Source organism: Gouania willdenowi, unplaced genomic scaffold, assembly GCF_900634775.1.
Source record: "Gouania willdenowi unplaced genomic scaffold, fGouWil2.1 scaffold_82_arrow_ctg1, whole genome shotgun sequence".
In the NCBI taxonomy this organism is placed as follows: domain Eukaryota; kingdom Metazoa; phylum Chordata; class Actinopteri; order Blenniiformes; family Gobiesocidae; genus Gouania; species Gouania willdenowi.
In genome coordinates, this window is record NW_021145248.1 from 279,482 (window position 1) to 304,367 (window position 24,886).

General features: G+C 36.0%; 3 protein-coding genes and 1 pseudogene across 4 annotated transcripts in view; 2 read left to right on the forward strand and 2 right to left on the reverse strand.

Moving 5' to 3' along the window:
• The window catches only part of LOC114460870 (cilia- and flagella-associated protein 44-like), a 228,515-nt gene that overhangs the window by 60,817 nt on the left and 142,812 nt on the right, over positions 1-24,886 (reverse strand).
• LOC114460859 (cilia- and flagella-associated protein 44-like) lies at positions 231-15,168 on the forward strand. Its single transcript, XM_028442724.1, has 11 exons — positions 231-294; positions 378-603; positions 686-883; positions 2,001-2,199; positions 2,298-2,402; positions 4,884-5,011; positions 5,098-5,214; positions 5,941-6,127; positions 6,229-6,389; positions 6,482-6,616; positions 15,045-15,168. The coding sequence occupies exons 2-11, from the start codon at positions 496-498 to the stop codon at positions 15,069-15,071; spliced, it is 1,365 nt and encodes a 454-aa protein (XP_028298525.1). The 5' UTR covers positions 231-294; positions 378-495; the 3' UTR covers positions 15,072-15,168.
• On the reverse strand, positions 2,920-3,037 carry LOC114460882 (uncharacterized; annotated as a pseudogene).
• Positions 15,132-24,845, forward strand: LOC114460873 (transcription factor 7-like). 2 transcript variants are annotated; one of them, XM_028442753.1, is made up of 12 exons: positions 15,132-15,275; positions 15,371-15,501; positions 17,842-17,961; positions 18,740-18,932; positions 20,060-20,112; positions 20,214-20,279; positions 20,416-20,563; positions 20,673-20,780; positions 20,889-20,984; positions 21,940-22,295; positions 24,342-24,546; positions 24,666-24,845. In XM_028442753.1, exons 1-9 carry the CDS (start codon positions 15,258-15,260, stop codon positions 20,946-20,948), a joined length of 897 nt encoding a protein of 298 aa, XP_028298554.1. In that variant the 5' UTR covers positions 15,132-15,257; the 3' UTR covers positions 20,949-20,984; positions 21,940-22,295; positions 24,342-24,546; positions 24,666-24,845. The 2 variants fall into 2 exon arrangements, with proteins under 2 accessions (XP_028298554.1, XP_028298555.1); XM_028442754.1 differs by lacking the exons at positions 15,132-15,275; positions 15,371-15,501 and adding an exon at positions 17,661-17,702 and having other exon boundaries at positions 17,809-17,961.

Here is a 24,886-nt window from a genome sequence, read left to right on the forward strand (position 1 = left end):
TATTTCTGAGAGTAAAATAATTAAATTACTTGTACTTATTTTGACCCATTAGATCTGTGAACAACAGGCTGAGATGAATAAACACATTTTGGGATTGCGGCACTCCAAGGTGTGCCTGGTATCATCATTGCATGCTCAAATTCAGCGGCTGCAGAATATCCAGGACCGCCTCGCACTCAACCTGCACCAACCTGTGCCCGAGCTGCCCAACATCTAACCAGGGGAATCTCCACAGACAGAGCTGCAGATTAACAGATCCAACCTGGAGCGATATGATGTTCTTGGAGAAAATAAGTACAGAGACTCAGATTCAGGATAATCTATAAGCTCTGTGTCTTGTTTTTAGCGATACTGTAAATATGTCTTTTTGGTCTTAGGTGGAACTTTGTACATCAGGAAGAAAATTAAGATCGAGAGAGAGCTGCCAGTTTATCAGATCAGCTGGAGAAAGTGGAAAAAGATAAGAGAAGAAAAGAATACAAGACCAGCAGAGAAATGGAGAATACAAAGCATGAAGTAGCAGAGCAGATTGGAGTAAAAGAGGAGCTTCAAAAGGAAGAAGAGCTCCGACGGCTCTACGAGCAGGACCTTCTGCTGGAGCAGGTAATCAATAATGAACACTATTCAGTCATGAAATGCTGTTCTTGGCTTCACCATGTGGATGCATTTCTCTTCCAATCTCTAGATGCGGAGGTGGGTCAGTCAGTTTGATGCTCAGCTGGTGTCGCTGCGCAGCCAGAAGCTTCACATCGATGACCAACTAAAACGGGCCGAGCTTTGTCGACTGACACACATTAAGGAGATGCTGCTGCTAAAGCATTTTGAGAGCAGGAAAAGCAGTTTGCAGATCACTGAGCGCATCAAGGAGGACAACAGTGTAATGGTGAGAAGAAGTTCATCTAGATCAATGGTTCTCAAACTTTTCACAGTCCTGTACCCCTTCAGACATGTTCCCCCCTACTCCTGCACACTTAAAAAAACATAATAATGTAATGTCCTATACATTGCATCTGTGAAATTTGTTTCAGAATTTTACCTATCCTGTTGATATAATAAAAAAAAGTATAATCATCTGTAAGCACACAAGAAAACTTCTTATTCAGAATGATAGCAGTAAAACAACATATTCATCACCCTAAAACTGTGAGATACAACTCGCTACAACTTTAATGAGAAGGGTGAGGTTGAGAGGATGCACATCACTCTGTAATGTTTGAATGTTTGTAATGTTTATGAGTCTTTAATTGTTCTCCATCCAAATTCTTGCTCTGTATTATGTTTTCACGTTTGTCAAAGCTAAAAAATCTACTTTAACACAAGTACGTGGTGGCAGATGGCATCAAGCATGTTTGGCTAGCGCAAAGCTATGAAGCTCCTGCCATATTTGTGCTTTTTGGATAAGATTATTTTTCTGTCCCCACTAGAGGGTAGACTTACAGAGGCCAATGTGTCATTTGTGGCAATGCCTGGAGTCTCCATACTGCTGCTCTATTTATATTCTTATATTTCCAATGTTGTCACGCTGTTTTTATTTCTGACCTATGACAATTTGCGTACCCCGAGATTGGTCAGTGGTGTTAGGCAGGGTTGGGGTCAATTATGATTGTAATTGCGTAGTTGATAATTAATTACATCTATTTATTTAAAATTGTTATTGTAATTTTAAAAAAGTGTTTGCTGTTGTAATCATAATTAAATTGTAATTGAGTTTAGATAATTGACTTTATAATTGTAATTGCCATTACCCCTTGATTTATATATTTTTTTAAACGGTAAGATGAAAAAGGCACAGAAAAAAAAGGCTCAGACGCACACACCAAAAATATTGAAACCTATATTTTCATTGATTAGGAAGCATAACAAGGTAACCAATAGATAGGAAAGAAATGAGATGATAGATATATATTTTTTTGTGTATTTTACAGCTGATTTCTTATCACATCGTTAATGTGCATCTGAATAATATCAATCATCTTCTATCCTTTTCTTAACCCTGACAGGCCAAGCTGGAGCAGTGTAAGGCCCAGCTTGAGGAGAAAATGAGAGACATAGCAAAGATTCAGGAGAGCGAGAAAGCGCTGACTGCTGCGTTCAAGGCGTCGCTGGGAGAAAATGAGTTTGAAAACTTTCTGATCAAAGTCTTTAAGAAGAAAATCAAATGTGTGAAAAAGACGGCGATGGCAAGAGATGATGAGGAAGGTGAGGGGAGGTGACACAGTGTGTTAACCAGAAAAAAAAAAACTATTCCATTAAGCCACAAAACCCTGATGACTCACCCATCATCCATGTGTTTGTAGAAGAAGACAGCGATGAAGAAGACTCTGATGAAGTAAACTGGAATGAAGTGCAATATAGTGACACAGAGGAAGAAGATGCTCTGAATGACAGCGTTTGTCCTCCAGGTCTGAACACTAAAACAGTGATATTTAACACACAGTTATAACTTTATGAAGAACTACCTATAATGAAGCATATAATCACATTAGTTTGGAGCCCAGAATAATAATTGATGTGACTAGATCTTAAAGGTATTGTGGACAATGTTTAACTTTTGGGTGGATCATCAAAACTATTGGTCCTCCTAATTGTCAAACATGTTTATGTAAGGATTTTCACTTACCGGTGGCGAGTCTGACATAATGATAATACAGCACTATATATATATATATATATATATATATATATATATATATATATATATATATATATATAGATATATAACACTTTTTTGGACGCGCAAAGTCCCTTCACAGAATTAAGGGATTATTCTTTCACTCCACACTTAATAGTGGTGAGCTACTATTGTAGCCACAGCTGCCCTGGGGCAGACCAACCACCACTCACTCACACACTGCATTCATACTAGGCAATGTGGGTGAAGTGAGACATAATGACAGATACCACTGTGGTGACTGTCCCCCACTGTGGCACCTGGAATTCTCAGTGGTCTCCCATCCAACTACTAACCAGGCCCAGACCTGCTTAGCTTCTGAGATCTAACGAGATCAGGCAATGACAGGCTGGTACGGCAACATTGTGGGAAAAGTGCAAATCTTACGTTGATAAGTAAGCTACTATGACCGATGTCCACACCAACTTGTAAGTAAGTAGGCGTGTCACGCAAACAGAGAGCGTTTTTTTTCTAAAAAATTGTCCACAATACCTTTAATATAAAATTCCAATATATGAAAATAAGTAATATTCACTTATTCTTTTTTTTTTTTTTAAATTCCATTGAGTTGTGAGGTAGGCCTTACATGGATCCTAAAAAATTTCCAGAACATGTTGATGGCTAAGATTTTGGAGGCCATTAATTTTGTTGTTGTGTTCTCTAAACCATCACTGAACCAGGGTGCTGCTGCTTAACGTGTCACTTCAGACACGTATCAGATATTTCAACACATCCTTTGTGGTGTTGTGAGCTAAACTACTACAGAGCCGGTCAATTGGGAATTATTTAAATCTTTGACTAATTATTTGCTCAGAACTGATTGCTTTTTTCTTCTTCTTTTCCTATTGGCTTTTTCCTTCAGTGCTGGCCACAGTGAATCCTGTGCCTTCATCTAACCCTATCCTCTGCATCATCTTCTCTCACACCAACTGACTTCATGTTCTCTCTCACTACATCCATAAATCTCCTCTTTGGTCTTCCTCTAGGCCTCCTGCCCTAAAGCATCCTTCTACCAATATATTCATCATATCCCTGCTCTGTACATGTCCAAACCATCTCAGTCTGGCCCCTCTGACTTTATCTCCCAAACATCTAACACGTGCCATCCCTCTGATGTTCTCATTCCTGTTCTTTTCTATCATCGTCACACCCGAAGAGAACCTCAACATTTTCCTGTCTTTTCCTCAGTGCTACTGTCTCCAAACCATACAAAATAGCTGGTCTCTCTATTGTCTTGTACACCTTTCCTTTCATTCTTGCTGATGCTCTTTTTTCCACTACTCGTTCCCATTACTTCAATGAATGACGCATCAACTTTTCCCCTCTACAGTTGCCCCAACAAAATGGGCACCAGTACATTTCTTCTAACTAATTGCTTATTGCATTTTCAAATATGATTCATTTCAGCGGACACCACTTGGTAAAACCAAGACTTTATCAATAACTAAGATAGCCTCATTTAATTGTAAGTTACAAACTTTACATTTTAATCTAAACCAATAAATATACATCCCAGCACGAGCCTGCCTCAGTTAGCTGTTACACAGATAAATATGTACAATTTACTCAGACTGAGACTGTTTATTAATGATTTATTAAAACATTAGAACATAACAATCATAATCTACTGAACGGTAATGGGGAACTTCTAAATACTACTACTACAATAACAGATAATATAGCACAACATAACGCGTGTTTGTGAGACAGGATGAGAGCTGGGTTACAGAGGCCTCATAACCACATGATGATGATGATGATGTGTTTGTGGCTGTAAGATGGTCACATGAATTCATATGTTGTGGGATGTAAACATAACAGGGTACAGATTAGTTTCATATATACAATGGGATTTTCTGGATTTTTTTCTCATTTTGTCTCTCATAGTTATGGTATACCGATGATGAAAGTTACAGGCCTCTCATCTTTTTAAGTGGGAGTACTTGCACAATTTGTGGCTGACTAAATACTACAGTATTGTATACATTATTTTTAAACCAGTCAACATTGAACATTCTTTGACATCTTTTTATTACAAAAGTGATGAAATATATTTCAGAGTCGTGGGGCTGAGGTTATACACCTGTACTAAATTCTGTTATACTTCATAGAAGAGAGAAAACTTAGTGTGATCAGTTTAGTTGAACTTTCATCTTTGCAGTTCTATACAGTAAATATTTTGCATTACATTGTGTGTCTGTGTGTCCTTAAGGATGTGAGCCGGAGCTGTTTGAACATGCTCTGCAGCAGCGTGAGCGTCGACTGGACCTGGAAGACCTGCTGATGGAGGAGAAGGAGGCTGCTGAGGTTTTAAGGAAGGAGTGTGACACACTCAAGAAGGTCAGACTTATCCCACATTTGCGTCCATTGTGTTTTATCACGTTTTCTCCACATGTTTTGATCAATGGTTTTTCTTGGGTCTGCAGGAAAAAATGTTGAAAAGCAAGCGTAAGGCAGCGGAAAATGACCTGGATATGATTACCAGAGAAATACAAGAAAAAATGAACAAACTGGATATACTGGTTCCTGTCAAACTGCACCAGTTACACTATTTAGCATAATGATGGAATACATGAGTTATACACATTTTAAAGACCCTCATTTTGAAAAAAAATAAAGTGGAAAGAAACACTATTTAGTGCAGTGGTTCCCAACCATTTTTGGAACATGACCCCATTTTGATATCAAGCATTTTTAGCAACCCCAAAGACATTTTTTTCTCGAATTAGTTTTTGATCATGTTTGACTAAAGTTTTTTTTTTATTGCATTTTATTTGAACTAGATTCACAAAGTGAAAGTATAGAAATACAGTTGTTTAAGATTGTGTTTTAATAAAAAAAAAAAAAAAAAAAAAGAATAACTAAAACATTTCAAAAATCTATTTTAACTTTTCGGAAATTTCAGACAATATCATTTAAACTCCAAGCGACCCCACATGGGGTCCCAACCCCAAGGTTGATAACCACTGATATAGTGGCTCCTGAATAGATTAATTTCTATAGAACTTTCTTAAAATCCTCCTATTACCAAAATAAGCAAGAAGTACAAGATTTAAAAAAAACATATCATGTGCTATGTCTTGATCATGAATAAAGATACCAAGACACTGACTCAAAATATACAGAACATTGCTTAAAGGTTCTGTATTCTATTTGAATTTATTCATGATTTATTCCGGAACATGAGGTATACAATTTCAGAAAAAAAACACATCCAAGCATTTCACAGCCTGGTATCTCTTCTTTTTATTCTGTGATCTGTGAATCAGATTGAGTTTGTCATAGATGATGGGATGCCCAGAGACCTGAGCCAAGCATTGGTGCTTAACAAGTGTGAGTTGACCAGGCTACAGGAGGGCATCCAACAGCTGCAGGCAGAAACTCTCCCTGAGAAAGACCTCCAAACTCATGCCAAGATCATCTCTGATCGCAGGGACATGAAAGCCAAGATCCAAGGTATGGCCCAGGCCAACAACTTCAACTCCACCTGAAACTCTGAATACATAAAATGTCTATATTTTAGAAACATCAGTCAATCCTTTTTTGTCTGTTTGTAGTGTTGGAAAAGAAATGTGACGAACAGATGATGTCAAAGTTTGGGCGGTTGGTGGATTTGGAGGATCTTCAGACTCTGCCAGAAAACAGGAGGCATGAGGAGCTGCGGCACGAAAAACTCCTAAAAGAATCTGCATGTGACAAGCAGATCAAACAGTTGGATGTACGGTCACATGTTGGTTGTATCTTATTTTTGGCTTGGGTTTGAACAATGGACTGAGCTTGTCTTGTGGATTTTTTTTTTGTAAATTGTAGGTGAAGATGGAAGAGGCCCATCAGGCTTTGATGAAGGTGATCAATTGTAACACTGAACATCGCTGCAGCTTGCTTAGGGCTTTGGAGCAGAAGAAGGAACTGGAGGATATTCACAGAAACAGGCAGAGGGAAACAGTGAGTTCAAGAATATAATCGTTTTACAATACAGTAGTCCCTCGTTTATCACAGGGGTTATGTTCTAAAAATAACCCGCAATAGGCAAAATCCGTGAAGTCAGCTTTTTTTTTTTATATTATTATTGTTTTTGTTGCCATTGTAGTGTCATTTTGTGTATTTTTTGTGTAACTATTTAGTTTTGTGTATTTTGAGCCATTTTCATATTTTTGTTGTATTGTTCTTTAATGTATGTTTTTTGAAGTCATTGTTTTTGGTTGCCATTGTAGTGTGATTTTGTAGTTATTTTGTGTACTTTTTGTATAAATATTTAGTTTTTTGATTTATTTTACTCATTTAGTATATTTTTATAATAAATAAATACCGTGTGTGTATGTTCCTGTGAAATGTTTGAGATGCTGATAACAAAACAGGCAAAACAAAATTTAAAGCTCCAAACTACATGAGTGAGTAAGTAAATGAAAGTATTATCTACAATTCGGCTATCTTTTTTAAAAAACAAAAATCATTGTTTACCTTCGAACCGAGTGGTCAGAGCTTAACTTCCAATGCGCGGCACCACAGAGAATCTGCAGTTTTCCAGATGGAGCATTGAACGGGTTGAGTTCAATACCGACTCTAGTAAAACAGTGAGCAATTACACGGACAGTTATTTGGTTTAAACAATGGGAAACCAGTCGGTAAAAGACTCTGTGACTCGCGACTTAAAGGAAGTTTGGGATCACGAGTATAATTTTGAATAACCATGAAATATTAATTTAAATAACTATTATCAGTACAAAAACGTTTTTAATATTGAATTAATTTTTTTAACCCAAACAAACTGCGACACAGTGCGCGCTCAATACCGCGCTCATTATTGAGAGGGCTGTAATCTTAAAATTAATGTTTTTAACGTTTTGCTACACCAAATTACTCCAAAATAACAGATACACACTTGGGGTATTTGGAACACGTTGACTTAGTTTCAAGTTGAACTCGTACCGCGTCGGGGAGAAATTCCCTCCCCACACACACACACAGAACTTTTTTTTATTTTAGTGATAGATGTTTTAAGGCTGTAAAACCCTCACTACACACTTTATACACTTTTCTCAGACAGGAATGAACATTTATCTCTTGTTTAAACACTCTCAAAGTTCAAACCTTTGTAGATTTTAAAACATAAACCTGTTTTCAAACATACAGCACTTCAGAGTCACACTGCTAGCCTAGCGATCAGACATTGATGCCGGCTTCATCAGCTGACTAGATCAGTCCATCAGATAAAAATCTATATCTTTTCTAAAGGAAATCATTGGTAAATGAAAGGATTGCGTCATAATCTTTCTTTCCTAAAAAAAGCAGCTGTCAGATCTGCACGAACCAGGATCTTCTTTTTTTTTTTTTTTTATCTTGTCTGCACATGCTGTCAAAGGTCAACACTACAAGAAGTGCAATCATTATGAGACAGCAATGCATGTTTTGTTATTGCAATAAAATAAATCAATTTATTTTAATTGTGACCATCACCAGCCCTCCCTAAGGAAGGGTAAGAAATATTTTATTGTAGGGAGGATATAAAAAGGGAGAGCAGTCCTCTTTTACAGAAGATGCACAATGCAGTGGCTTCCATATCTCTGTGTTTAGTTTACAGCCTTTTTACTCACTTGCTTGAGACATTTTCACTGTACTTTATTATTATATACTGCAAACACATGCAGTCAAAGTATCAGACAAAATCAAGCAGGATAAGCAGGTAAAAATTACATTGCTAACTTAGATTACTATGAGACAATCAAGTGTTCTTTTGGATTTGTCATAAACATCATCATTTTATTTAAAATAATAATATTTGACTATCAAAATAATTAGTTAACCTTAGAAATAAGGATAATTTTAAACTAATGAAAATCAAACCAACCAACCAACCAAAATCACACCATCATTTCCCAAAATATTTGAAAATTAACACAACCTACAGCTTTTCTGCCACCGAAATGAATAGTTTGAGGATTCCACCCAATACCAGTGGTATGTGATTTAAAACACACTTTAAAAGAGTTCTCTCCTATTGCTTCTCAGTCAATCATTGTGCAATCAATGATGATTGAATATTAAATATTTACACTGAAAATGTTCTCTTTCTAATCCCATGGATGTGATTTTCATTTTGGGCAGAGCACCCTCCATGAAGTGTTAAAGTACCTCATAATTATGACTTTTTATCTCATAATTATGACTTTAATAATTAATAATTACGACTTGCCGTTGTGATGTTACATTTTTTTAGTGTGGCAGAAACGGGCTTTCATAGTATGCATTTACCATTCATAATCAAAGAATCTTAGATCACAAACTCTCATTTATCATCAGACACATCCAAGTTTACAGATGAATAATTATTTAACAAACCAATCTTTTTCAAGTTTCTTTTACGTTCAGTGGTTAAAAACTTTGCACAATGATCTAAAGTCCCTTTATTCTAGGTTGGCATAGTTCTGAAGCAACTTTAGAATAGTTTGATATCAACATTATGTCATTTTTACCTTGGTATTTGTTGCCTTTCTACGGAAGCGTAGAGCTGCCACAGTTGAAAATATATTTTTGATCACTATATTGTACGAACAATATACTTATATTGTACGAACAATATACTTATATTGTACGAACAATATACTTATATTGTACGAACAATATAGTATACATAGTATACATTGTGGAAAACATGAAATAAAATAAAACAAACAACACTACAGGCAACAGTTTTTGACCTGCATATTTAGCCACACATTCAGTGCAAAAGATCAACACAAGGTTTTTTTCCCCTGGAATTATTTTCCCTTACATTACCACTCCTTTCCCATTTTTTTAATTTTTTTTTTTTTTGAGATGGAATATCAAACAAAGTTTAACTTTATTTCCAGGCACAGAAAAAAACTCTTGAAGAGCAGTTGTACAGGGTTCAAAACAGCAAACCCAGCAATGTCATTCATGGCATATTCCATACAAAGACAAATGTCACACATTTATCTATATATAAATGCAGCCAGCAGCAAATGAAATGTGAAAATAAAAACTAAAAACAAACACCCTCATTAACAGTGTACTGTGCTACAAAAGAAAGCTGGTTCTCAGTGAACGGCTCCCATTGGAATAAACTTCCTCCTCTCCAATAGGATAGGAAAAACTGATATTATCAAGTTAACAGTTATCATGCATTAATCAGTAAACAAAAAATGCTAATAAAAATAAATAACAGATTTGAACACATCGGTAAATGCACTAGATTTAACTGGACATTTCTTTTACAAAATGTAACATCTTGAGAAGTTGTAAACCCCAGCAGGAGTTCGTGATCATTACAACATTAAGGGACATGTGTTAAGGCTTTACTTTCACTCCAAAAGGACAGAAAGTGTTTGTTATTGGAGGATCTTTTAAGCCTTAAGCTACTGTCAGTCACGCTGAAATGAAACAATGAAAATGTCAGTGTCATGAGTACATTTCACTCATCTTCTCTTCCTTGTAGATCATCTACAGCCTATCACCGGGCTCTACGCATCGCTGTGAACACAGTGCAAACTAACAGAGGTGTGCTTCTAATATATATATTCTTAGTTTGAGATCCTGTCCCATTCAAGTCCATTGATCATTGGAAGCAAGAGGGAATGTGGTTAATTAAAGAAGCCTTCTAAAGTCACTTAAGTTATGGCTGAAAACCTGACGAAGCAAATCTGGGGGAAATTAATTAAATAAATAGAAGCGAGTCACTTACATCTATCTAGCAAGTTTGAAAGATGAAGATTATTCTGGAAACAACTGCATTATCCCTAGAACTTCAATAGTGTTGTGTGTGAATATTTTCTGTGCGAATATGAGGCATTATTAATAGCTTTAAACAAACGCAGTGACTAGGAAATGGAGAAAAAGTTACAAACACAGGGACAAAGAACACAGGACAGATTTTAGAAGAAAGCTGCAATCTCCTTTCCCATTTTAAATGACACATTCAGTCCTTAGTGGTATACATTTTACTACCTTGTATATCAAAATAAATTATGTCCTGTATTTGACCAAAACACTTTTTTGTTTAGTTCTCTTTTTCCATTTCAAAGTTTGTTGGGTAGTAGGCAGAGTAACCTGATTTAAACGATGCTGAATTCTCAGGAGTTTTGGTTAAATAGTATACTATCCATATCAGCACGCAGTTCTGGGTAGGAAGCATATGTCATTGGCAGCTCCAGAGTTGGCCCACAAGTATGAGCAACAGGTCTCCTTGCTAGTCCTTCTACTGGTGTAAACATCACCTCAATTTTTTTAACACAGATAACATCTGATCCTGTGACAAATCTTAACATTCTTCTGAGACCTGCATCGTCCAGTCCTCTGATGTACTGCTGCAAAAAACGAAAGCTCTGATTCTCTGCTTGAGTTGTAGGAGATGCATCCAGTAACTTCAAAAACTTTCTTGTGGTTGGCTTTTTTTCCTCATACATCAGTAGCACATTTTGCGGGCTCAAAAAGGATTCCTTTAAAATGTAGCTGGCAGTGAAGGACATACGTATGTTCTGCAGCATATCTTGGTTTTTGGATCAGGTGTTTGTGGGCTGCACTTACAAGAATTGTTTTTAAATTTTCTCGTGTGGGAATAATTGTTACATTCAAGCGATCCCGAAGATCAATTAGTTCATCTCCATCCTCATCTAGAAGGTTCTCTTTTAAGGCAGTGGTCAGAAGATCCCTGTCTGACTGACTAATGTACAGAAGAAAGCTTTCCAACAGCATGTCATCTGAGACTTCATTCTCCCCAAAAATGAGAGCAACTGAGAAAGCAGGGGCAAAGCGACAAGGAAAATATCCGTGGTCCTTAAATCCTTTAAGTAGGATCCGGCCGATGGCTTTCCACTCCTCTTTCTTCCATTTATTAGTCAATGATGGGACCCTCACTTCTTCTCCTTCAGCTGTGCGGTCCATAAACTCAGTCCAAAATGCAGCATACACATCTCTTGAGACACCATCTGCATCAGCTCCCCTTTCATCTATGAAACTGTATTTCAGAGTTTGTGATGGGTCGTTGAACTGCTTTATCATCTCCTCAAGAAGATTAATCCTGTGTAGTTTTATAGTTACACAAACTATTTCATATGAAGCTGTATTGATGCTTGCTTCATCACCTGCTGCTGAAGTGATGTGTGCTGTGCTTGTAGAAGGAAGATCAAAGGATGGGAAACCTAACCCATTTCCTTCAAATAGCACGTGAGGCTGATATACCAACGTGTCATCAAGTTGACCAGCCACGGCCTCTCCAAGGACTGGACCAAAAGTCACCTCAGATGTACTGGAGAGTGTGTCTGCATCAATCTGTCAATCTGTCATTCTATCTGATGATAGAATGACAATGGTGTCAGTGACTTGGTCATTTGTATATGTATCTCTCATTTCCATATTATTCTCATCAGATTTCCCCTCATCGCTTTCCTCATTATCTGTTTGGATCTGGCTTTTAGTGCACAAGTAAAATCTTAGCATCCCCAATCTTAGTGCAGTGTACAGTTGCCCAACTGTGATATTATCATCCAACACAGCTTCTTCCTGGAAATCTAATATGTCATGAGTAAATGACTCAAATTTTCCAAATTTACATTTTCCATTTGGGAAGAAAAGGTCTTTGGAAAAATTAATAAGATCCAATTTTTGGGATTCTTTTGGCACATCAAGCATCCTTGTTCCTCCTCCCCTGCGTTTCCTCACTTGTTTGCCTTCATGAATCCACCCCAACTCAATTCTTCTGGTCTTTTTTTCAGCCCATTTGTTGCATTTTGCATATTGTCTTTTTCGCTTTGGTGCCGATGTCTCGTCTCCTTTCAAACATTTATCATCATTATCAATGCCCATCTTCTTCTTTAGTTTTTCAAGCAGTGAATTTTTTTTGGATTCTTTTGTATTTGTATCTTTGCTTTCCAAACAGAAGCGTCTTGCTGCTATTCTATCTCCATAGGTTGGGATGTAACCGGAGAGTGTGCCATCATCCATACAGTCAATAACTGTAGCGTCAATCTGTAGAGAGACAGAAAATTATATGCAAACTAACAAACAAGCTTGATACCTAATGCAACATCCTGCAAACAAACAACACAGAACTCTGCTACACAATAAGCTTTTTCACACTCTCGGAACATTCAGTTCTCGTGCATGCGTTCAAAGGTCGAGAGGTATAAACTCACCTTTGCTGACAGTGAGTCTGACAGAGATTTAGATCATTTTAACTGTTGGAGCGTTGATTCATTGAAAGATGTTTTGCGTTTAAAACGTGTATTGGTCTCTAAGGCAGAAAGACAGAGTTAGCTGCCAAAGCTAATGCTGCACACGAGCGAGCTGAAAATTTAGTTTTTCCTGATTTTTCAAACTGTGGACCTGTTCATCTTGTGCACTTTGTCCAAATTTGTAAATTGGATTGAAATAACATCCTAATAAAAATAATCATGGACCTGGTGTATGTAGTTAAGTTCCATCAATGGGAGAGGAGTGTGGAAACAGAAGACGTCTGTCGCTTTGATAATGAGACCAAGAAGTAGATGGTAATTATAATGGTTTTGTTACATAAATTAATCAAAGTTATTAAAAACAAAGTTAAAATACACAAAAATATAATAAAATTAACAGTACATAATAAGTGTTGCCGTTAAATATCAAAAGCACAAGGCTACATGGCTTGTGGGAAGAAAAAGACTTTCATTGATTCTGACCAATTATAGGCACTTAGGTCCTTGCTGTATGGAGTTTGCATGTTCTCCCTGTGCTTACGTTGGTTACCCCAAGAATGTGGTTCCCTCTGACAATACAAAAACATACTGTCAGGATAACTAGAGTCCCTATGTTGCCTGTAATGAATGGGAGTGTGAGTGTTGTCCGTTTCTCTGTGTCTGGTTGGTAGCCATGTGAAGGACTGGCGCTTTGTAAGGTGTACCTACGCCCAGCATAGAGCCCGATGACAGCTGGAGAAACGAGCAAGCTGTTCAGAAAATGGATGGATGATGACCTGAGAAGTATAATACGGGCCGGCGCACACTCGCACTCTACGAGATCCGAATGCGCGCGCACCCACCTCCTTCCCTCGTTGCCTTAAAACACTTGACCCATGGAAAAAGAAGAAAATGAACTTTAAACTTACATGTTCCTCCTCCATGCGGGAAAGGCACTCCTCAGGCACACCTCGTTTGCACAGGAACCGCAACAGTGGAGAATCCATGTTTTCTTCCTTCGTTTGCTCTTACTTCTGGTTAAATGTCCACCATCTGGACATTATTATATCACGTTCGTACAATATAGTATATTGTTCGTACAATATAGTATATTGTTCGTACAATATAAGTATATTGTTCGTACAATATAAGTATATTGTTCGTACAATATAATATCATGTTTGTACAATATAAGTATATTGTTCGTACAATTTAGTATATTGTTCGTACAATATACTATATTGTTTGTACAATATAAGTATATTGTTCGTACAATTTAGTATATTGTTCGTACAATATAAGTATATTGTTCGTACATTATAATATCATGTTTGTACAATATAAGTATATTGTTCGTACAATTTAGTATATTGTTCGTACAATATAGTATATTGTTCGTTTAATATAAGTATATTGTTCGTACAATATAAGTATATTGTTCGCACAATATAAGTATATTGTTCGTACAATATAGTGATCAAAAATATATTTTCAACTGTGGCAGCTCTACGCTTCCGTACTAATCCTTATTACATGGTCATTACTAGATTTGTGTCATAAATGGGATTTCTGAGATTGACTAATGTGATGTATTGCTGCCTCACAGTGAGAAGGTTGTGAGTTTGAGTCCAGGTTGTGTTTGTATTTCTTCCTGAGTGTGTACAGGGTTTTTATTCAAGTGCTATGGTTTCCATCCACTGTGCGGAAACACTAATTTTCCTTTTATTTTATCCGGTTCAATTTTATTTTATTTTTACAACGCCAAATGCAATGTCCTCTCATGGCACTCATCATAAAATATAAAGTCAGAGTATCTAATGTGTGTGCGTAAAGTAAAAAAAACAAAAAGTATAAATGCACCTTTAACTAGTCTACATTTACATTTGTTTAAATGTTTACATTTTACATTTCAAATTCAAACTTTGTCCTGATGTTAACTCAGCATTTACATGCTTGTACATTTGCAAACCCTATTTTGCAGCCTGGTGACTTTCTCACTTTTTTCACTCTGATTGCTATTTTTTTAATCACAAATTTCAGGTTAAAATCATAAATGATAGTTCTTTTAGTCTTTATATATCAAATTACTAAGTAATTAAATTATTAAGTAATTTCTAGCAATACATTTTTGGGTTTATCAGACCTGTTCACATGACACAGTTTGGTGACATGTCTCATCTCTGTTTTTGTTTTCTTCGAGGCAGGTTTCTGGACAATCAACTTGTAAATGATGGATGTGATTATGCGTCGCTGTCCATATTTGGCTCGTGCACCCCAGGCCTTCTTCCAGCAGTCCAGAAAAGTTCTGGTCGGGTATGCCCAGCGATGCCCAATCATGATGGAACAGGCTGCAAAACCCATGGCCCCTACGATGGCACGGGCCCTCTGCTCCTCCTCTTCTTACAAGGTTCCAGAGAATGCGTCTGTCAATAAAGGTGAGTGTGAAGAAATAGCATTTTGTTCTATGTCATGGGCAGAAAAAAATATCCCTTAAGTTCTCATCATAACATTTTACTTTGCACACCTGTAGCACCTATGGAGGAGGCAATCTCTGAGCTGCCTTCTGGTCATCCAATGCCACCATCAGGGCAGGCACTTGCTTCCAAATGCCCTTTCCTGGCTGCTGAGATGGGCCAGAACAACAGCAGTGTTGTCCGTCAGGTGGGCATGGAATTTGAAGAGCATGTGGAGGAAGTCCGCACTGTCCAGAAAGGTCTGTTTGATTGCTGACGGAGTGGATTGGCACATTAACATTTGTATTTTTCCCACTTATATTTGTTTATTTGTATTAAAATTTTAACTTTTTTATTTTATCACGTTTATTCATTTATTCATTCATATTTGGTTTTCCATGTAATTTGACACATTCATGTATACAATAAATAATAATGTACAGGCCTAAAACTGAAGTAAATATTCAGTCATTTCATTAAGTCATACAAGCATTTAGCTTCTACACAAGTGACGTCAGCATGCGCAACCTTTGTAATCATTTATATTGTAAAAAGTGTTCATTAAGGTTGTTTTAAAATTCAGAATAAACTCCCATTTGTTATTAGATGTAAATAAAAACCCAAGAAATGCAAATGACTGTATTATCATTTTTATTTGAATCTCACTTTCATCATGAATTGTGATTGAATAAAGTTGAAAAAGACCTAAAGTATTGATTCACTCAGATTAATCAATTGAACTCATGCATTCAATCGATTAATCTGCAGGTGTTCCAAACACTTCCATGGTAGGAAACACAAATTCTATTACGTAGGCATACAGACCACTTACACATATAACAGCTTTTTTGTTTTGCTCTGCCGCTGAGTTCTTTTACGCTTGAGCATTAAACAATTTGGACAATTTTACATCCCCAACTTTGTGTTTGGAGTCGGCTCTTTCCTCTTTATAGAATCTTGACCTCAACCTAAATAAATCTTCTTTGGGGTGAATTAAAGGGATGTTTTATACATGTTTTACATTCTAGGCTTAATTGTTCATCATCTGACCTCCAAAAGAAAGTAGCCAAAAATTGTCATTACAGTGTAAACTTCTTTAAAGGATCTAATAATTTACATTTCGGTGCATCCATAATATTTATATTTATTTACTTCCTTTATCCTTTATGCAGGTTTTCTCTGAGAGAAGTGCATAATATGTAGTATGTATTTATCTTTTAGACAGCAGGTGTGATTTATGTTTGATTGAAAATTAGATTATTAATGTGATTTTAGTTATTCATCATCATCATCATCTTTTATTTCAGATTCAGGAGTACATTTTAAAACTCATGGTAATGTGAAATTAATTATAGAGAAAATAATTGTAAAATCACAATTCTTTCTCAAGAAATAATCAGACCAAGATCAAAATGAATGTTTTTTTAAATTATTATCAAAAAAAAAAAAAAAACATGAAGGCAAATTAGAAGATGTTTTATTTCATTTTTTTACAGGATCATGTTTGTGGATGTGCAAACGGTGTAAATGGTTCACATCAGGTATTGATTCTTTCCATGTTTTTGGCCCAATTTAATCATTGTGTATATTGTAGGACTTGCTGTATTCTGTGTTTGGTTATTGCATGATGACTGTACAAAACCTGAAATTCACTTTTTCCCACAAATGCTCCATAGGCGAGTGTTTGGTTATGATTTTGTGTACATGTGGGCACTTTTTGCAGACATAATCCACATAATATCGAGCCAAATCAAAGCCTCTACTTGTAAACTTTTTTGTAGGTAGTTTTAATGCTGATGTTATGAATAAATGGAACAAATCTATAACTGTACCTGCTATTCTTCTGCCCATATTTATTTTTTATTTTACTTTAATTCTTGTTCTATTCTATATCATTCTATCATGTCGTTTGCACATTGTGTTTTTTTTATTTTAAGATATGTGTTGCTGAATAGTAAAACCAAACAGGAACGTAGAAAGTTCCTTCTACTGAAACTTTTAGATTTTATTTTAACTTTTGATTGTAGTGTTTTGCAGATTTTGGATTTTGCACTATTTTTTTATTGTTCCCTCGAGACATTTGCACTATATCTGTAAGTATTATATTGTATTATAGTGCATTATTCTACATTTCAAAATAGGTTATATATATATATATATTTCCCGATGATGTGTTGTTTTGCATGATTGCATTGTTTTGTCTTGATATTTAAAATAAATAATAATGTGTACACACTGTGTAATGACTTAAAAAAAAAAAAAAAAAAACGACCTATTTTTATTCATTTTTATTTATTTTATTTTTTTTTTAATTTTATTTTATTTTTATTCATGCATGGCCTAAAGCTGGCCCTGCTCTGGGGTCACCAGAAATGTGTGATATCAGAATGGGGATACAACCCAATAAAGGTTGGGAACCACTACGTCATCCACACGAGACAAAAACAAATACGTTACTTTAAAAAAAAAAGAGCATTATTTAAATTCACGTTTTCCATCTCTCACCCTATATAAGCGGTTAGAAAGAAAACAAACTGTTTTCCAGCAGTTGTATCTGCAGTGCGCTGTGCAGTCTGCAAGGAAAACTCTGTCAGGAATCGTCAGCGACCCTTTCTCGACATTATCAACAAGGAATTCACATATTAACAACCCCTGCTCTCAAAATGAGGTAAGTAGAAGTTTTATTAGGCTTTATTTGACCGGAAAGTAGTTCCTACTATATTCCACCAGGCGGCAGCATAGTACATGTGGAGGTCATTTATCACAACGTATGATAATAATAGCAACATAATTACAGATATAACTACTAATTCACATGATATACAGCTGATAGCAGTGTGGGACACCACTATTTACACAAAAATGACTTGTTTTTAATGATGTTCTAACACTTTTTTGTCACCGTTGTATTTTTATTTAAATTTTTTGGCTAAGTATGTTATAGAAGAGCAATTTTCAAGTGTTTTGTGCGACCTCTAACTATTATTTCATTTGCATAAAATTGGAATTCAAATAATTTCGCAAGATATGGGTAATTTTGTGTGGTTTTGGAGTCATTATGTGTGTTTTTGTTATTTTTTGGGGGGTTCTTATTGTAATATTGTGTAATGTTCTGTCTTTTTCTGCATTTTTGTCATGTATTGTATGTATTGTTGTTAATTTGTGCGTTTTTGGGGTCACTTTCTGTATCTTTATTGTTGTTTTTTGTATTTTCCTGTCATTTTGTGTAACTTTGTTGACAGTTTGTGTGTCTTTGTAGCTATTCTATAATGTTTTTGTTGTTTCCAGAGTCATTTTGTTCATTTAAGTAGTTGTTGTGTCTTTAAGTCATTTTTGATTTTTTTTTTTTTGGGCATTTTATTGTTGATTTGTGTTTTGGGAGTTATTTTGTGTATTGTGTGTGTGTGTGTATCTTATTTATTCTTGTTTATTTCTTTGTATCACAGGACACCATTATCCATGGTGATGGAACCTTTGGTGAAGGAGGAGGAGGAGGAGTTGAAGCATCTCCTACCTGAGATCACCGATATTGTGCAGGTCTATCCAGAGGTTGCAGGACTGGTGCACTGGGCGACTTACCCTGTGACATCATCTACTCATGTTTGTAGATGTCCTCCTCCACCATTAACAGACCTCAAAGTAAGAATCACTGAAACACATGGTGCCAATGTGGGCAACATCACAGCATACATTTGTTCATCCATTAAGAACAGACAGGCCCTTCCTCGTGCTTCTATATGACTCTGTTGTTGTTAGAAGCACAGTTTTTAATAGATTTATTTAGGTCTTTTTATCCAGTTCTTATGTGGTATTGGAATATCACTCAGTTTGTTTTCTTTGACAGACCCTAGCAGTAGTTTTTTGGTGTATGGTTGATACCATGGCTGGGGTAAAATATAATTGTAATCACATAATTGATAATTATTTACAATTATGAAATAATTAAAATTGTAATTGTATTTGTATTTGGGGGGAAAAAAAACTTGTTGTAATCATAATAAAGTTGTAACTGAGTTCAGATAATTGACTTTGTAATTAATAGTAATTGGAATGGAAATTCTCGAAAAACGGTCAGTAGCAAGCCACAAAAATGTAAAAATCTGGGAATTTTTTCCTGATTTAAGGCTATCATAAGAACCTAACAACTAGTTCAAGTTTGATGAACTCACTTAAACTGGAGTTAGAATCCAGTAAGGTGTAAAAAATAAAAATAAATAAAATGTGGAAGAACACCCACTTTCAGAGATATGGCTGTATATAGTAAAGCATAACAATGGAAAAATATGGCCTTTTTTTTTACTGTTCAGACAATTTTAATATTTGAAAGAAAAATTAATAATTAAGGGGTATACTGACAGAAAAGAGGCTCAGACGCCCACACCAAGAACATGAATATCATTTTTTTTCATTAATTAGGAATTCTAACAAAGTAACCAAGAGATGAAAAACAAATTGGATGATAGATAATAATTTTTAGTGTATTTTATAGCTGATTTAAGATGTGGGAGACAACTGACCCGTTATCATGGTACTAACAGAAAGCTAACATAAGAGGAAGGTCACGTTTTATGAGGTTTATGAGAAATTGACAACGTAATTGTAATTGACTTTCAGAGGGAAAATTATATTTCTAATTTGAATTGTAATTGGAAAAATGCAGGTCATCGTAATCATAATATAGCTGTACTTGAACATTTATTATTGAGGATGTAGTTGTAATTGAAAAATGCAACTGGTGTCTAATATTCATGTTTTTGTGTCTCCAGTTTTACAGCAGTCCATTCTTCCCACCTGAGTGTTTTCCTTCTTTTGAAGAACGGTAAGCAAAGCAAACAAACACACCTGATCCATCACAGACGTTGGTCCACATGTTTGTGACATGATTTCTCATCCCGCCTGTTTATGTTTTTATCTTTGTAGAGATGAGTTGGATGAGTTATTGGCTATCATGCCACCAGAGGCCCTGGAACCCGTCCCAGTTCCAAAGTAAGTGTCCTTGAGTTGTTTTAATTGTCTTTTTTCCTGAGTAACTCTAGATCAGAGTGTCTCCCTGCTCTCTCTCTCTACTACTCTCAGCTACTGTTTCCCTGCCCTGCTCACTGTTTGTGTTTTGTTCCTTCAGGAAAAGAAAACACGAGAAGGATAAGGGGACGTATGTAAAGAAACCTCCCAACGCATTTATGCTGTTCTTAAAAAGCGAGAGGAAGACAGTCCAGGAAGAGCTCGGCATTAAGAACAGTGCTGCAGTCAATCGAGTTCTTTCTGAACGCGTAAGTTTGTTTGTTCCTCGATGAATGATCTGTGATCTTCACATTTTTGTCTTTGGTGTGTGTGTGTGTGTGTGTGTGTGTGTGACACTTTGTTATTGTTCATCCACAGTGGAAGTCTTTGGCTGAAGACAAAAGGCAGATCTTCCAAGCTGAAGCCCAAGTGGAAGCTCATATACACGCTCTCAATAACCCAGGCTGGAGCAACAAAGTGAATTACGTAAGTCTACTGCGCAGAAATGTTTACCCATCAACCTTAGAGGTGATGACATCATGACTGTGGAAGTGTTTTATCAGCTGACTAGAATTGTCACGTGTCTGTTTTTAGGGGACAAAGAGTAAGAAATCCCGAACCAAAGCTCCACGTCTGCCTCCACCCTCCTACTGATGGGATTGTATAACAAACATTACTAACATACTAACGGTAAGTATCATTACTCAAAACATCACTTCATTTTATGTTGATTTTATTTCAAAATAGTTTTTCCACAAATGTGAAATCAAGTCACCAGTTACCACTGCTCCTCAGGGATGGGTTAAATGCAGAGGACAAATTCCATGTATGTAACAACATTACATGACCAATTAAAGGCGAAAGCCCCGATTTAATCTTAATCTTTAATCTTTAATCTTAATCTTAATCTTTAATCTTAATCTTATAAAACAAGAATAATGTGTATCTAAACTGATGTGCAGACACAGACACACTCTGAACACAGGTTTAATCTCAGATGTGTTTTAGTCTAAAACACGTGTCAAACTAAACTTTAGAGCATCCAATTCATCCCCTTGGAAAAAAGAAATTGATATCTCATCTTCTCCAAATATTTCAAAGAAACTCTAGTCTTTTCATGCTTAGATCACATGACGGAAGTCATTTTTAATTGCAAATTGAGAACTCACAGTTTTTCTCAAACTGTGCAATTTTCATTAAATTATTTCACAAGGGTTCCCTGAATTAAATTAAAGTTTTGTCACAATATAAGAGAATAACCTGCCGGGAATAATATCCCTCACTTATGGCTTGGATATTGTCGATACCTTAATCAATACTAATGATAATCAATCAATGCTCTAAAACAAAAATGAGGTGTACCTTAATGTGATGTGCAGACACAGACACACTCTCGGAGAACAAGTTTAATCTCAGATGTGTTTAATGTCCCAGTCTAAGAGTATTGAGGTTTGCATCAGTATAACTTCATTTTGTGTCTGTGCTCTCCATCAATTGTTTGAAATGCACATATCAGCATCTAAGATGACCTTTAACAATGGGAATGACTTTAGTTCATGTTGGATTCTATCATAGAGACTCACCTAGAAACAAGCCTGCAGTAGAATCAGAAGACTCATCAGCTGTTCTCTGTTTTTTTTCCTAGCACCAAGGACAACAACGACATCGGCAGCAACAACAACAACAACAAGGGCAACGTCAGCAGCAACAACGGCGACAACAACAAAAAGAGCAGTGTCAACAGCAAATTCAGGAGCAACTACAGCATCAGCTGCAACAACAAGATCAATGTCAACAACAGTATCAGCAGCAACAAGAAGGGCAATGTCAGCAGCAACAGCAACAGAGGCAGCAGCAACAACAAGATCAATGTCAGGAGCAGCTCTTCCATGAAAGCTTTGACACCGACTCTCCGTCCAGCCCCGCCGCGGGACACACCGCAGCCACCGGGATGCCTCAGTACCTCGGCAGTGACTCCACCGTTGGTCCCCTGTTCTCCAGGTACCAGGGTTGGGGTCAATTATAATTGTAATTGCTTAATGGATGATTAATTACAATTATGGCGTAATTATAATTGTAATTGTAGTTTTAATGTCGTAATCATAAGTCATTTTTTATTGAGTTTAGATACTTGACTTTGTAATTGTAATTGCCATAAAAATCGTATAAAAATTGTCAATTATAATTTAACACATGGATCCATGTTAGAGTTCTAAGTTCAGTTCTACACATATGTAGTTAACAGTTATTAAATCATGTTTCATTTCAAGCTTTCTCACATTTTATCATTTGAAACAAAAATGAAACTGAGTGTTATACTGATATAAAAAATGCTCAGACACACACACCAAAAATATTAAAAAACTTATATTTTCATTGATTAGGAAGCCTAACAAGGTAACCAATAGATATGAAATAAATTACATGATATATATTTGTTTTTAGTGTATTTTTCAGCTGATTTAGGACCAGTTATCATAAGAGATGCTAACAGAAAGCTAACACAAGAGGAAGTTTAGTGTCAGTGATTAATTGTATATGAACTTTAGTAATTGAATATGTAATTGTAATTGACTTTGAGGTTTCAAAAAATTGTAATTGAAATTTAATTTGAAAAAAATTTGGTCATTGTGATCATAATTGAATTGTTAACTTTTCAGACGCAAGAAACGTTTTCAGGGCTATCAGGACACTGCAAGCACTTCTTCTGTTAATGAAGATATGAGTCCTGAACAGAAGACCCTGTCGCCTACGGACAGTAGAGGGACCACAAGGTCTACAGAGACACTGCTTGATCTTGGTCCTGCGGCTACATGGACCTGTTATTCTCTGAGCAGTCAGCGGTAGGAGAGGTGCAGCCATTGGTGGAGGTCACAGTGGGGACAGAGACCGTACCCCAAACCCTGGATCAAGGCTTTGGTCTGAGTGAGGGCTTCTTCACATCTACCTATGAACATCCACCACCAACAACACTGACTGTCCTATAACAAACCACGTAAGAATCTTTGTAATATGTATATATTGTATTATATGTGGAAATTAGTTTTAAATTTGTATTTTTTTTTTGATTTTTAATTCATATTTTGTTCAGTATTTTCATTTGTCTTTTGCTATACATTTTTGTGAACTTTTTTTATATATTCGTTTTCATCATATATTTTGCTCCCTGGGACTGAAAATTCTTTTTTTTACTTTTTCACTGAAAGTTAAGGATAATAATATCAAACCAACACAGCTCGCCCTGAAAAATGATACAATGAAGGACAGACTGAGGACACAGACTTTATTATCTTTTTTATTATCAATCTATAATGCAAGAAAGGTTTGTGTGTGTGTGTGTGTGTGTGTGTGTGGGTGTGTGTGTGTGTGTGTGTGTGTGTGTGTGTGTGTGTGTGTGTGTGTGTGTGTGTGTGTGTGCGCGTGCTCGCGCGCGTGCGTGCGTGCGTGCGTAATTATAACTAAATTAGTAAATCAAAACAAAAAACTAAACATTTATACAAAAAGTACACAAAACGTCAATTATAATTTAACACATGGATCCATGTTAGAGTTCTAAGTTCAGTTCTACACATATGTAGTTAACAGTTATCAAATCATGTTTCATTTCAAGCTTTCTCACATTTCATCATTTGAACAAAAATGAAACTGAGTGTTATACTGATAAAAAAAAATGCTCAGACGCACACACCAAAAATATTAAAAAACATATATTTTCATTGATTAGGAAGCCTAACAATGAAACCAATAGATATGAAATAAATTACATGATATATATTTGTTTTTATTTTACAGCTGATTTAGGACCAGTTATCATAAGAGATGCTAACAGAAAGCTAACACAAGATGAAGTTTAGTGTCAGTGATTAATTGTATATGAACTTTAGTAATTGAATATGTAATTGTAATTGACTTTGAGGTTTAAAAAAATTGTTATTGAAATGTAATTTGAAAAAATGCTGGTCATTTTAATCATAATTGAATTGTTAATTGACAATGGGTAATTGAAAATGTAATTATAACTGAAAAATGTAATTGACTCCATCCCAGGTACCCTCACATCCAGATGCAGCCCATCCCTCTGGTGGAGGTGGACTACAAGACCAACCCCAAAGCCAAACCACCTCATTCCCACTCCTCTCTCATCTACATGGCCATGCAGGCCAGTGAACAGCCCAAAGTCACTTTGTCCACCATCTATAAGTGGATCAAAGAGAACTTCTGCTACTACAGACACGCAGAGCCCACCTGGCAGGTAAGTGACACCCACTTTTATTATTTATGACTATCCATCTCCCTTCATTTATCATCACTTACTCATATTTGCTCAATGGTTTTGTAATAAATCTTGCTTTTATTGTGTCTTTGTTACAGAACTTTATTCGTCACACCTTGTCCCTCAACAAGTGGTTCATGAAGGTCCCTCGACAGAAAGACGAGCCCGGCAGAGGAGGATTCTGGAAAATCAACCCAGAGGCAAAGACTTTATTATCTTTTTCATTATCTATCTATAATGCAAGAAAGGTCTGTGTGTGTGCGTGTGTGTATTTATAACAAATATAGTAAATAAAAACAAAAAACTAAACATTTATACA